The sequence below is a fragment of the Notolabrus celidotus genome, chromosome 15 (assembly GCF_009762535.1).
Source record: "Notolabrus celidotus isolate fNotCel1 chromosome 15, fNotCel1.pri, whole genome shotgun sequence".
Taxonomy (NCBI): domain Eukaryota; kingdom Metazoa; phylum Chordata; class Actinopteri; order Labriformes; family Labridae; genus Notolabrus; species Notolabrus celidotus.
Genome location: NC_048286.1, coordinates 16,193,542 through 16,209,175, shown reverse-complemented (window position 1 = coordinate 16,209,175; position 15,634 = coordinate 16,193,542). Strand labels below are relative to the sequence as shown.

General features: G+C 42.7%; 1 protein-coding gene across 16 annotated transcripts in view; it reads right to left on the bottom strand.

Moving 5' to 3' along the window:
- The window catches only part of LOC117826867 (zinc finger protein 521), a 97,356-nt gene that overhangs the window by 77,467 nt on the left and 4,255 nt on the right, over positions 1-15,634 (bottom strand). For 3 of the 16 annotated variants that reach the window (XM_034703251.1, XM_034703266.1, XM_034703257.1), the window contains 2 exons: positions 13,616-13,685; positions 5,587-5,643 (listed from right to left, as the gene is read on the bottom strand). In XM_034703251.1, the coding sequence (XP_034559142.1) occupies positions 5,587-5,643; positions 13,616-13,685 (127 nt within the window). Of the gene's footprint in view, positions 1-5,586; positions 5,644-12,630; positions 13,686-15,634 lie in introns of all 16 variants that reach the window. The other 13 variants (XM_034703252.1, XM_034703261.1, XM_034703253.1 and 10 more) reach the window with 10 other exon arrangements.

Sequence of the window (15,634 nt, the reverse complement as noted above, 5' to 3'; positions counted from 1 at the left end):
TCAGCTTGTCCTGAAACTCCAGAGGGGAACGTTTGGAGAAGCCTGTTTGTTCGCCTAGCTCACACTTAACAGTGCCTGCGGACAAAGAACTGTGTGGCACCGGCTTTTGCAGGTGTGGGTGTTTCTACTGTGGGTGTTCATACACATGAGCAGCCATTTTAAGTTCTCCTTCTTTAGGGTGCTGGGAGAAATTCCTTGAGGAAAAAAGGCTTTCCAGAACTCATCAAGGCCACCCAGGATTTTTCCTTTCCCCCCACTTGCGCCAAGTATTGATGTAACATCACACCCTCCATTGTCCTTCCCTCTTGGCGACTGAGGCTCTCGGAACATGCCCTCTAAAAATATCAGCACTGTGGTCCCCGGTGGGACCATGCAGAACAGAACAGAAGGTGTTTCAAGAAAATGAAAATCCCAACCCAATCCTCACAGATGCAGGCCTTTCTTGCTCTGGGGGAAACACTTCTGACTGAGGCCAAAAGCCACACAATATAGACTTATGATTCATCTCCACACACACACACAGGCACAGAATTCACAATATGCACTGAGATGTGAACACACAAATGTCTTTTTTTACAGGGTGCCAGTGGAGGAGGTTAAGACTTTGATATTTTTTTTTCCAGTGATCTCTAGGAATCATTAATTTCTCTAATATCATATCACAGAGAAGACAACTGATTGCTATATTTTCTGTTTTAACTTTGGTAGGAACACTTCTCAGACGCATTTTTCTGTGCATACCAAGTTGTTCCTCATTTTTTCACTGCTAATAGATGACAAGCAAATGAAAAAAGGTATTTGGCGAACTTGGGAGCTTTATGAACTTCATGTTTCTGCTACTTTATTCTTCTCTCTCTTGTTTCGGGCGACAAGTTTCAGCTGCGACTTCCAGTGAAACCAAGCTGGTTCTGCGCCCTCGGTCGAGCCGAGTGACCTCCGGTGCACCACAGTGATGCGGCGCTGTAAGTGTAAACTGCTACATGTTTGGGGGTGGTGGTGTGTGTGTGTTGGTTTGTTGGGGGGAGTTGACACGGCAAGGTCACGTCCAACCCTGGGATTAAAGAGCCACGTCAATACTGAGGTTCCTGTGCCTCTGGGCCTCATACAGTAATCCATCAGATCAGGACATCCTCTTCTACCAGTCTCTACAGGCTGGACAGCAGATCAATAGAAGCATGCTTGGAATGGCTGACAATCACATGTGGAATATGAAGGGGGAGGAGGAGGATGTGTGGCATATTGAGAAATATTTTCATCACCGCAATTATTTTGTTAATCAGCTTGAAAATGTTGATATTGAAGGTAAAGACAGGTGGGGAAGTGGATTGACTGTTGATCCATATTCTGATAAGGTCATCTTGATGTTACATGATTGTAGTGTAGAGCTAAACATTATTCATGGAAGGAATATAATAAAGATTTTTAGGGAGAATTTTTAATCTTTATGTTAATAGAAGCACATAAATACTGTACTAATAAAATGTTAAAATCTGAATGGTGACTGACGTCTTTAGAGCATGTAATATCTGTCTGAGTCCCACTCCATCCATCATGCACACTCTTGCCTCTTATGGTGCCTGGTGACATTTATCATGCCACAACTTTCATCTTGGGACTTAAAGAGTCCCCTGGACCCCCCACCCTTATATTATTGAATATTTCTGCTCTTAAATATTTATAACCTTTTAATTGATATTCTCTTCTCTGCTCCATTAGCCCCACCAGGGACCCGTGGTCCTTAGCAGGGGATCCTCCACTTGTCCCCCTACTGTCTGGCCCACACACTGAGACAGGTGGGAGACACTGACCATGGGGAGAGGAGGAGGAGGAGAGGGGGGGGGGGGCATGAATCTACAGGAATATGTAATGAAGTGTAAAGAATCTGGCAAAGATTGTGCAAAGCCTAAAGCCAAAGAGTTAGGATTAAAAAAGTTAGGCCCTTGCCACAATCTCCCTCAGAAGAGATTTACATCTAACACTTAACATAAGGATATTAAAATATAATATGCCTAGAACAAGGAACAGACATACCAGTAAGTTATTGTGGCTACAAAGCAATCTTTAAGATCCAGCATGTGAAGGATGTTAAACTGAAATTCACCCATATATAGCCCAAATACTGAGCAGCAGTGTGAAATCACTGAGGGCTATGCTCTTACTTGCCTGTAGATACATTACATCTTGCACGATCAGTCTTTCTTTTTGCAATGAAAGACCTTGGTGTTGAAAAACATCATTACCAGCACACCCGTCTCCTCATTTCCCCATCATTTCCCAGAGATCCTGATCCAATGATGCCCCCTCCTCGGCAAACCCACCCTGCAACCGCCCACCCCCAAGTTCGAATTAAGAATTTATTTTAACCAGCGAGCAGCTTCTGTCGACACATGTCGGCGGGCCTGATCAAAGGTGAGTGCGCTCCTTTATCAGAGTGAGGGAGGCTGTCAGAAATAGGAGGACATTAAGATTGAATAACCTTCACACGGTTGCTGGCACCTCATTATTTAAAAATCTAAAACTTTTTTTGCAGAGCACCCGCCATATATAGGTCACACTACATTCTAATGCCACATGTGCCTTAGAGTGTATCCTCCTCTGTGTGTATGGGATTTGGGGCTCTCCACTCAGACCGTCACATCCACTGATCCCCCATCATTAAAGGATGTCATGATCCGACGACGAGTGTGTGAGTTTGACACTTGCCAGATTGTTAACGATCGTCAAGAATTTGCATGGAGGGGGGCGAGGGCGGGGGGTGTGGGGGGGGGGTGTTCACATGGTCGGTGCATGTCATTTGTTTTATCTGCTTCAAGTCTCAGAGATTCATAACAAGGACTAATTGCTGCTTAATATTTTGATGCATGATGCATTGAAATCTGAAAGTAGATTAGCAGAGATGTTTGTCAGAAGCTAATTCTCTCAAAATGCTAAATGCTTTACAAGCTCAAAGGGATGCGCCGACAGAAAATGTTTCCCACCTTGTCGTTACAGAAAACATGCAGCATATTTATGAAAATTTTATGATGCATGCGACGATAAAGATAAGAGTAGCACAGAAAGAGAAAAAGATGCCAGACAATTACAGAGGGAGTAATAACAAACACTTGAGATGCTACATGAAGGAGGCAGCACATACAATAACAGGTACACAGACGGTAGCATCCACCATTAGAAACTCTGGATCACAAAAAAACACAGGAGCGTACAAAAAAAAAAAAAGAACGGGAATCAAAGAAGCTGTATGAGAAACAACATTTGAACATACCAAATGTTCCCTTTCTCTCTCCCTCACCCTGTCTCACTCGCTCTCTCACAGGGAGTGATAATATTGAACGGAGCGCCTTGCTATGCCATTAGTGCTGTAAAACATCAAAGGAAATGAATAATAGAGAATATGATTTTCTGAAGTGGTGGAGTGAAAGAGTCCTTTCCTCTTCCTGCTGTACTGAGCCCTGCAGTACATTGATCTGTGGGCAGCCTCAACCTCAGCCAGAGCCTGAATCTCAGACGCCGCACAGCTGAGCTACGCTACTCTACTCTATGCGCTACGGCACCTTGCCACCCAGACACCCTTTCAGATCTCTGTAACACTTCTATTTTCCTCAGTCCACTCCACAATGACAGAGCTGGCACTCTCTTGGAAAAAAAAAAAAGACTGGCTCGATCTGACATAGCCAAGAGCAAAAAAAGAAAGAGAGGAAAAAGAAAGGGATGTATATATAAGAGAGAAGAAAAAGCACGGAGCATGTGGTTATAATTACACACAGGCAGCGCAGTGGTAAAGCCAAGCTGCAGATCTTAAGCCTGCTCGACACTCTGTGTAAAAAAGCACACTGCCTCATTAAATCTCAGATATCATACTGTTCCTGCCCCTCTATACTATGCATAATACTGTCTGTCTTTTAGAGGGCCTCTTTTGTTAGCATTTCTCCTTTGGCTTTGCCACATATCAAACATGAATGAGAAACAGGATGCAGGGCCCACAGAACGCTTGCAGAGTCACAGAAGAGCACAACTGGGGGTCTACTTATGAGGCTGATCTTGACACCATGTCTGATTAAGCCCTTAGCTTGTCAGGAGTCTAATGGCTATTGTGGCCACGTCTGTCAAAGTGGCAAATGTACGAAAAGCAGGTGAGCTTTTCCGCTGCTTTTCAATTTGTCGTTTAAAGAAGCTTGTTTGGGCAGCAGTTAACCATAAGGGTGAAGTAGTGCTGCACGGGGAGACGTTTTAAAAGTTGGAAGTGACAAATTGCCAAACAGCATGAGGAATCTCTCAGCATCTTAGAAGTTTACCGCCCTAAACAACGCTTTCCTCATTGACCATTCGCCGAGCTGCATCCTGTGAGGGGGTTAAAAAGTAAATCAGTCAGACGAAGTCAAATGAGGAAAGTGAGAAATTAATTTGTGCGCCCTCCTGATTTCTCCACAGGCAGACATCGATCATGTGGCGGCTGTCTCCCCTCACTCTAGAGATGGAGGTGGTGGAGGGATGGGGAGGAGAGGGGAGATTCGTGTGTCTGAGGGGGTCGTTGTAATCAGGCACACTCATTAGCTCTACTTTGGCTCTGGATGACAGGAGGTCTCTGAGGCAAGTCTGCCTTTTATGCCCAGTCCTTCATCCCCTTGAGCTGGGGTTAGAGGGGCTAAGGAGGCAGTTTCTTTCCCCAGAACCACCCACCATTACCTATCAATACACATTAACACAGCTTCAGATAGATACTGCTCTGCATTTCCCAAAAATTATACAAATGTATTTAGAGGCATATCCATCTGCCACGCAAGGAGGGATCGATTGAAAAAGCAAATAATCTCAGAGTCTATATCAGAATACGTGCTGTGCGCTAAATCTTAGGTTTGCAGAGAGACAACAAATAAAGACACCGAAAACACTAAAACAGCTACACAGTAGTCAAGCAGATGAGGAAAGTCAGGATCTACGCATGGAGGTCCTATATTTTGCACAGAAGCACTCAGACAGGCATGGGTAAATGCTGGACTAATGTGGTAGCCGAAGAGTACCCATGGTCCCCAGCCTGCTGGGCAAAGCCATCCATATCGGGTTTAAAATAACCACGCCTGAGACTTAACCTTTACCTGAGACAAATGAAATGAAAATATACAGTGTGGTGCATCAGGAGCAGGCTTCATTCATAGGGGGCTCTCTGCTAGCATGACCTGAATTACCGCTCTGTTCCTGGAGGGCCACTGTGAATGGCACGCGCTGAGACAGGACACATTCATCTGGGTAGCTCTATTCTACATCATACAGAGGGTTGGGAAACAAAGAGTTGGAAAAAAAAAAAAAAAAAGAGGCAGGAACACACAGAACCACAAGGACGGCTAGAAGCGCACCTGTGTACGCATGCACACAAACACACAAACAAAGAAAAAGAGCTTCGCTGCTGTGCCCGTCTCTTAGAAAACACACATGCAACCATGCAGTATACAGTACAGAAAGCTCCTAAAAACAGGAAATACATACTTTATAACGTTCTGAGGTGAACAAAGACTTAACAGACACGCACGCACAGACACATGATCCACTTTCCAGCCGAAAATGATGAAATATGAAATGGAGCATTACCGCTTGGAATGGCAGTCTGCCCAGGACTGTGCTGGTCCTCTGTCACATTGTCTTCTACTGCCAGAAAAAGAGAAGGGGGAGAAAGAGAGGGGAAGAAACAGTTAACGGTGAAAAACAAGTTAGACACATTGAGATTTCCTTCTTTTTTATTATTTACTATTGAGATTTTCTGTATGGAAACTCCAAGAGATTTCAACAGCTTTCGACAGCTCAACCTGTGGTTTGGGAATCCGCACAAGCCTTTCATATGTATGAGGTTTGGCAACAAGGCAAACAGCCACCCACGTAAATAACATATTGGACTGGGTAATGACTTGATGAATTATGAAAGTCTCCCATGAAACGTCCTCCGAACATCAACAGTGACCAAGTAAAAAACACCTTGATGACTGCATTAGTAAAAAGGTTGTGTAGTGCCTGGGATAGCTAAATTAGACCAGTGTCAAAGACACGACTTGTAGATTCCCGTGTGAATATGGAGCTCATGAAAGCTGACTTGGATCTACACTAAAACGCAAAGAAAACATACATTTATAAAACCACCTGTAAATAATCACAGCACATGTTATAACAGCTTCAGCTACATAACAGCTACTAAGTGCTTTTGCCCTTTAACAGCATGGCTGACAAAATAGTGACGGCTTGATCGGCACTCATTAGGCGCATGGCAACTAAACCACTTTTGACTTTTTGACAACAGCATCGGCCTTGAAAAACACGACTTCTGTTTAGTAAGAAGGCAGAACCCTTTTACATTGGAGCCTTTTAAGAACTGGTGAGAGTTCCTTGTGGCATGTCAAGTACAAGAAATGAAATGGATTTTAACAGCAGGAAGAGAACAAAAGAGTCTCCCACCTGTTCCATGTAAAATGAGGGTCTCACTGAGGACTTCTTACGCCTCTGCGTTCCACCCCTGCAGTTGAAATGCATTCTCCATTATGTCTTTTCTTTCTAGCCTTTCATTTTCCTGGGCAAAGAGGAAGGGGGGAGTCTGACAGGACCTCCCAGTAGGGGAGTGTGGCAGTGACTGCCAAAGCAGAAACTGGCGCACTTTTAAAATCGCACAAAATATCCTGTACTTTGCATAATTAAGGCAGGATCCCATGGTGGCAGAAGCCTTTCCCTCAGGGGAGCACAAGTCAGTGTCAAGCAGGGTGTCAAACCTTAGTGAAAAATGAAGAGGAAAGTGTTGAGCTGTTTTTTTTTTTTGTGAAGATGGCAAACGATGGAGCAAGTATGTTTCGCTGTTGGGCCTTGTCCAGCCAAAACTGAACTCCCATGGAAGAGAGGCTTTCATTCAAAAAGTAAAGAATTGCCTCTGTTCGATCAAATGGGTTAGAGACTGTCTCTAATCAGAAATATTTCCCTCAGTAACATTTAGAATTGATGCACACAAAAAAATTGCAAAACAAACGGTGTTGGGCCTGGCAATTAATTAACAAAATCAATTAAAAGTGATGGAATAGACATAGTTGGACACCATGTAGGTATATCCCTCTGAGCAGCTGAAGCGGGCTGCATCAGCCAACACAGAAACCTTGTCCTGTTAAAGGAGGCCTTAGTGACTGACGCCCTGAGAGTTTAATGAGTTTCTGCAGCACTGTTGAGCGCCTTGCATCTAGGATCATTTAAATGGGCCAGAGATAGGGGGTCCTAATAAATCCCCCATGGTTCTATCAGAGATTGGTGGTGGGAGCCTGAGCTTTTGTTTTGATTACCGTCCCTGTTGGTGAGATGAGGCAGTTCAGGCAGAAAATTCTATTTTACAATGCCATAAGATCTTAAACATTACTGCCGTTTGCGATGATTTGTCACCACTGTGAACTTATTAAAAGTTTTGTCATTTAAAGTAAACAACTTCCATCACAGAGCAAATTCTTTTCTCATTTGCACCTGTCTGCTAGATAATTAATAGCTAGCTAGGAGTGATTACAGAGGGTGAGCCGTCAAGTCAGGGCAAACTCCTGTGATGTTTCACGCTAGCTGGACATTTGATCAACAGTCAGACCACAGTGAAAATACAAATAGCTGGACAGTTTTAATTAATACACTCTCAAGCGCATGATCACCTCATAATGACTATAACTTCAAGTGAATAAAACACCGCTACTGCTATCAGTTAATTAATGTTTGACAAGGTACAGTGTATCAGTCAGTCAGTGACAAACTGTAATCATGCTGCTACGTTGTGTTGATACAATACCAAACACACTTGGGACCATTTCAGCAATGGTCCTTTGATTTTCAAAACGCGGAGCAGGAAAAAAACATAATCCCACAACAAGTGGCGCAGCATTAAAGGCCACTAATTAACACACCGGCCACACACACAAAAAAATGAACGTAGAGTTACTGTCATCATATTGAGAGTGACAATTCCCAAGACAGCACATTTCCTTTTAAGGGGGAGATTTAATTTTCTAAAGATAGCAGAGCAAAACAAGAGGCAAATACAAAACGAGTCAAAAAAAAGAGGAAAAAAGTACGAAAACAGAGCAGATTGATCACCGCATGTACAACACATGATACATCACACCCCTGTAAAACTAATGATTCAATAGACATGAATAAGCAAAACATGACAAACTCTCAGCAGCTTGGACCTTTCCTAATCCATCAAATGGATTCCTGTTGTGTAAGATAATACAGTGAAGAGTTTGTATCTGCACACAAATTGAGTGTGTATCACTACTGTACATTTTTGCGCTTTTACTCAAGGATTGCCACGTATTTGTGTGTGTGTGTGTGTGTGTGTGTGTGTGTATACTTGTGTGTACGAGTGTCTTGCAGCACTTCTCGAGCATAAAAAAGCCCTGAGTGTGTTCCTAGATATGCGTGACTCATCTGCTTGGTTACAGCCAGTTTGGACGATACAGTGCCGAACACAATGGCTGTGTAATCCGCCCTGACTGACCGGGAAGGAGACGCTCGCCACAGGGACTACAACTCAATTTAGCTCAGGTCAAGAGGTCAACCCTCCTCAATTAGGGCTGGGAAGGGAGGGAGGAGGACACACACTGCACATGAATAACTTTCTTAATGAGCATTATTTGAACTGGTGATTAGTGTCATAAATAATTTGCAATAGAGGAGCATGTTAATCATGTTGCATAATATTTGTAATCCTTCATACATTACCATGCCCTGTAAAATCACAAGAGCATGTATTAGAAAAAAGGAACTCCACTTGTAGCATTAGGAACTGTCATGAATCAATAATCCTATTATGGAATCATAGCAAATTTAGCTTTGAAGATATCTTAATGCAAGTCATGAAGGAAAAAGAGATTGATAGAAATAAGCCGAGCGTTTATCGTTGTATTGTCAGCAGTGGTATAAATCAATCATTGTCTCTGATTCAGAACTCTTTCTCCATGTGGCACACAATCCATGACAACAAGAGAGACACATGCCATGGAATAAGAAGAGATATCGGCCAGCTCCCGCGACACCCCGTCCAACACACTGAGCTGCATGTCAAGAGCACTGACAGCCGTGCTAATGGGATTTTTCCACGGCTCCATCATAATTTCCTTAATGATAATACTAACCATATTTTTGTGTCACATTAGAAAAGTGTTAATGGGTGTTATGCCACAGATCATTAATTGTGAACAGACTGGAATACTGCAGCTTCCTATAAACTAGGAATGATGTAACTGTTAATAGACAATTAAACAGGGGAGGAAAAAATAGAGCAGGAGTGAGTATGTTTCTGCATTTTAATTGTTCAAATTAAGAAGAGGCCTTTATTACATCTAACATTGTACTTAATGAGTGCAGAGTGTAATTAAGAAAAAAGAGTTGGGCGAGTTTCTGGGTAGATTTTCTGCGACAAAAAACCCCGAAAAACTTAAAGCTGCTGTCACACTTTTTGTACTGATATAGGCCTTTGCCTGTGCAGAGTGGCAGGGGGAGTGGTTATTGATCTCTGGGTATAACGGACATGGTGTGTTTTCTCTCTTAGAAAAAAAGGTTTAGAAAATATTATGACATGTCTAGTTCAAAAAATACAAGTTGAGTTTGGTCAATTTCAACAGCAGTTTTATTAAGTTTTCTGACAGGAGAATTAATATGCAGTATAACTCCTGTATGTCTACACAGGGGATTTTTAACTAAATGACAGATTTTGTTTTTATCTTATTTATAACAGAATAAGCTTTTTAAAAACTTTGTATGTAAAGACTTGAAAAACTCAGAAAAATCACTCAAGTGGCCACAAATTTCAGCCCCCCCAAAACATCAAATATTTAAAGTGTACATGACACAGCGCTGATTTCATGAGAACCGCTGTACTTAAAGTAAATGGCGCAGAAAATATATTTATATATGCGGATGACGGACCTGGAAAGTTCCTCCTCAGCCAATAAACACATCAGGACTGAGGTTTGAGTGTCATTTGTGCTCCGAATGAAAATATCAAGCCTGCTTCACATTATTCAGGAAGTGCTGTAGGACAGGCAACGTGGCAGTCATCACATGCTACATGCAGGATTTGGAGTGAGATCCTCCTTCCTCGCTGCTCACGACAGACTGAGGCAATGTGCTGACCCAAAGCCTCTGCACATCAAAACAAAATTACAATGTGCCTACAGTTGAGAAATGTGGAAGGCTCCGGATTGAGTAAATGTCAGTGGCTAGGGTGAAGTGTTTGCATATAAGCGAATGATGTATGGTCTCGTCCTGTGCCATTTATTCCCCCAAGCAATAACGTAGCCGGATCTGTCTCTCAGACTTAATTGAAACGGGACTTGTAATGTTGCCCTTTTCCTCGATGGGACCAAAAACATAACCTCTGACTCCCACAAGCAGCCAATACTGAAGAAGTGGGTGTGTGTTTTGGGGGGTACACGAGGGAAAAAAAGTGCCAACTGTCAGAGCATTATTTTCTCATCTCCTCTACATTCACTCCATGTCCATACTATCAAAACCAGTCCCTAAAAATGCCGCACATGATGCCCGCTCTGCCTTCCCTCCCTGTACCATCGGCACCACTGTTTATTTTTCCTTCCGCAGAACAAAGTGTTCTTTCTGCGCAAAAAAAGGCACCGTCCACATTGACCACTACCTCAAGTCAGCAGAAGACAACCTTTAAAAGTGAAACCTGAACTCTGCAGCAGTGTACAGTGCACGCAGACACAGGCTCACACACATGCACATGAACACACATGTAAAAACATGTGGACAAAAAGAGATGCCGCTCTTGTGTTTACAACCGAAAACAAGTCTGCAAATTATGTGACAATTCCTTATAGACAACAGTGACAGAAACAGTGTTAAGCAACTGTGTTAAAAAATGACAAGGAAAGTTTTGGACATCTGTATAAGTGTCCCTGAGGAAAGAGACAGACAAAGAACAATAAATAACATCTGCCTGGCCTTCTTTGGGTCAGATCCAAAACAGGGAAATATCGATGACGTATCTGCATTTCTGCTCCGCTTGAGCAGCCGGGATGAAGACATACAAGTTGGGCTGTTTAGTGCACCACATTTGTCTAATTTAAATTTTGGTGACAATAACAAAACAAACAATGTCATCACTCTGGCTTCATTTGCATACTTATTTGCTGACTCTCGAGCTCACTCTGTCATACACTTAGATGTATACAAATCTTGACAGATGTTCCTCTGAATGCACACGCGCACACACACACACACTCACACTCTCACACACACACACACACAAGCAAACACACTTGTAGCATGTAGGCATGCAGGCAGGGGACGATTATATATAAGTGCTGTGTCTTTTGAGAATAGAACATGTCATATCAACTAACAGAAAAGAAAAAAACAGTCAATGCCAATCTGAGAAAATAGGAAATCTAAGTATAGAGCTGTTTAATATGAATAGAGCAAAACAGGTCTGGAAACAGAATGTGACAATTTTAAGATGTGCATGCACTCACATTTCCACCCTCTCCTGGGTATTGATTTAAAATGGTGGCTGCATGAATGTACTACCGCAGACCATGCAATCTTCCTTTGAGATGAAGACTTCCGAGAAGGAAAGGGGAGAGGGAGAAAGGGGTCCACAGACCACAAGCTGGGAATGTGAAATTGTGGACAATTATTTGCTGAGCAAAATACAATGCCTGCCAGATGAACTGGAGCTCAACCTCCGAAAACCCAGCGGCTCCCCCACCAAAATGCTACAGAGAAAAGTAGAGTGTGAATATGTGCCTGTGTGTGTGTGTGTGTGTGTGTGCACTGCACGTGTGTGTTCAAGCATGTTGCTCTGTCTCTATTTCTCACTCTCTCGCCCTCACTCACCCTCTCACACACATGTCAGACTTAGACACAAATGCACGATCAAATTACGACCAGCCCCACTGTTGGAAAAGAAGAGGGGGGAAAAGTAGCAAAGAAATAAAAACAACACAAGATCCAAACATAAGCTGCTGCGTATGCTGCTCTGAGAATTAATTTGAAGTCAAATAATGTAAAAAGTTTGGTGACTCCCACGCTTAAAGCAAACCGGACTGACAAATCCAGATGTTTATAACTTTTTGATAAACATGACAAATTAGCATTCAACACTATGCTCACCTCCAAGTCCTCTTTTAACTGTTATACACAGACATGCAAACACACATCGCAGCCCTCCCTTTCCCCAAACATATAAAATGTTTCCTCCTTAGTTTCACAGACGGGGAGGGTCACGTGACTCTGCGCCCCATTCCATCAGACGGCTTAAGTTCCGACCAGGAGCGTCTTTTAACACATCCAGATGTTGAGCCAGCGACGCACTGCACTGTTGCTCTCCAAATTGCCCATGCCCTGCCCCTGCACTTTAACTAGCATTACAATGCAGTCGGAACCGATGCCGACCAGCTTTTCCCCGATGCCACAGCACGTAATAAGCTATGCTGTCGATTTCATGCGCAGCAAAACAGGAAGAACACTTGGAAATGCGTAAAAAAAAAAGGGGGAGACAGTAACATTTCTGAGAGCCATAAGTTCACTCAAAGCTCGTCTAGACTTGTCATCACGTTAAAAAATGAAAATGTTCTGAGAGCAAGCAAACACAGGCTTATCACTTACCTTTCAGTGATCTTGGTTTAGCTTGCTTGCGGCGCGACATCCTACAGAAAAAACGCTGAAGTTGCTCAGTTTCTGTCGGGTAATTTGTGCAAGACGGGAGAGTGTAAACGGGGTATAGTCTCTCTAAATTTCACTATCCAAAATCGCGGCTGCCTTTTTAGCATTACAGAAAGATGCAACTTAGCCCGTTTGTCGCGCGCACTAAACACGAGTTTGCTGTTATTTTGTGATGAGTAGGTGGATGTTATAAAATCCAATCAGTCCGATCAGTATTGGAGACTCTATTTAGTTGAGCCCGGTATCGGGAAAAGTGTGAGAATATAGTAATCCCGTCATGCGCTTCCATTCTCCGTGAAAACACACACGCGTGCAGGCATGATGTTCGTTTAGAAATAAAAGCGCAATATTTGCCTTTCGCCTCTCATCTCAAATGCATCCGCGTGAGAAAGACATCAGCAAAACGCCTCCCGTGAGTGTGCAAAAAAATGCAACAAAACCAAAAAAAGGAGGAAAAATGATAAACACACTTTTCACTTCATATCCACCTAACTGCATCAAAACTATTCCAGACTCTTCCTTTTCTCACTCCAGTCAACTAATCATGAATTAGGTTCGGAATCTGATCTAAGTCTACGTCTAAATTGCCCTTAAAAGAGGATGAAGAAGCAGAGAGAAGATGGAAGCTCCCTCCTCATCACAAACCTGCAAGGTCTTGGACTGCGCTGTCGCTCCGGTAGTCCACATAATAATGGAAAATGGAAGCAAGGCCCCCAAAGCCATCAGGATGGCTCCAGAGGGGGCCCCTACCCCGCAGGGACTCGCTCTGTACGTAATCACTGAGGAAATCATTGTCAGCCTGCCTGCACTCACACACAGACAGAGAGGCATGATTAAAATCCTAGGGATCATGGCAAGATGCGGAGTGCTGGATCGGCTGGTCCCCGGATCCGGAGTCGAACTCTAAACCCAAAGTCGGCTTGCTCACCCTGGCGTCTCCTCTGCCTCAGCTCGCCGTCGGCCACTCTCCGTCTACGGCAGACGGACTGGTCCCCCTTCTGGTAGAAACGGTTATGCAGAGAGACATTTTCTCTTAAGCTGTTGACATATATATGACATGTAAAGGCATGCATAGAAATTTAGGAAGATCACATGGAGTTTGTCTTTTTATCATCATCTTTTTTTCCACTATGGATTTGATTATTAGTATTTAAATGGTTATTTTATTTTTTAATGTGAATGCTTTTTACAAAGAAATGCATTTTCTCAGAATTGAAGAAATAAAAGTTTTTAAATGCTTTTGGTTGATCCGTGTCCTGCTCCTCTTTATTATAGCATAGATTTTGTTTTATTTTTATTTTCTTTTACTTCTTTTTCCATATTTTCTCTACAAACAATGTCAGGAATAAATACACTTAAATCATTTTAGCCTGCAGACTTTTAAGTTATATAATTGGAAGAGCTATAATTGTGTAAAAGCACAACCTCTTTCTTTTCTATCTTTCCTTTTCTTTTTAGTCCAGTGCACTGGACTACACTCCCCAACATGTGTACGTCCAGGCCCCCTTACTCCCCTTGCTATGTGAAAATGAGATCCAGAGAGGAGTCCTGCGGTGGGCTTCTCACTCTGCTCTCTGCCCCTTCAGCAGCCTGGAGGTAGCCTCTGCCAGGGGCCCCATCTAAAAATCACAGTCACGCAAACTGCCTTTTCTCACTTTCAATGCATTTCTATCCTGACTTATCCACAGACACGGATGGAAGAGGAAACCAAGGTTTTTTTTTTTCGCTGCACACCTAGGGAGGGACAGAAACAGTCGATAGGGCAACTCCCAAATACGTGCTGGAGTCGAGGAAGAAAATTAACAACAACCTTTGATAGCCTTTACTGTAGCGGAATCAAACTTTGGTGCAGGAAATTCGCTATAAAAGTTAACTATTACTATAAAAGTTAATGATGTGAGTACATAATAAGGCTGCTCTTATTCTATGGGGTATATCCACTCTTTACTTTGGAGTTCATAATGAGGCCATATAGTGTTACGCACATCGAAAGTAATCACATCTCACATAGTAATGCAAATGTAATGGAACATTTAGAGCTACAGAAGAAATATTTATTTGCTGTCATTATTAATCTCTTATTTTGAAGAGGCCTGTAATATTGCATGTTTAACCTATAGTCTATAATTGCTTAATGCCTCGTATATGTGAGGCATTAACATAATAGCTGGGACTTCTGACCTACATATGATGCCAAGGCTTTCATTTTGTTTGCTCAATTTGAATCTTGTAATTTTCATCTGCAGCCTTTGCTTTTTCAAATAATTTCCCCACCCACACACTGCCATAAAACGTGTGCAGAAGATCAATAAAACAAAGTCTGACACAGATTGACGTGATGTGCTTTGGTAAATTCAAAGCCCTCGCAAACTACAGTAAAGTTGGTAAACACGCACATATGAAACGTCTATTTGTAGGTGCTTGGAATCTGTCAGGAGGTCTCAGCTGCCTTAAAAACTTCAATCTTAACAATGCTCCAAAGTTCCCCCTCTCTGTCTCGGCGCTCTGTCAGGCGGCTCTCCCAAAGTTTTACCACCTTGCCTCCCCCCACTTGCACCTCTCGGATGCTCTCTCAAAATACAAACAAACAGTGCTCTTCAGTCCTCCAGGGCTCTTTGCTACTTTCATTAGCGACAAAGTAACTGGGAAAAGGCTTGACTTGGCTCAGTGCTCACACAGTTCAGTCTCTGTGTTACAGTACACTCCTGCTCTGAAGTTGTTGTTTTTTCCTTCAAGTGGAAGAAACCTCATGTGACAAATGTCGCTCCGAAAACTGTCTGACACGGCTCGTCCCTCAGGGATGACTTTATAAATATGGAAAGGAGAATCAAATATAAATTTGGGGTAGCAAATAGGCACAATGAAAACCAACAAAAATGTTCTTGTTTCAAGTCTCACCTCTGAGCGTGAGGGGAATAGGGAATCAAACAAACATAAATAAAAAACG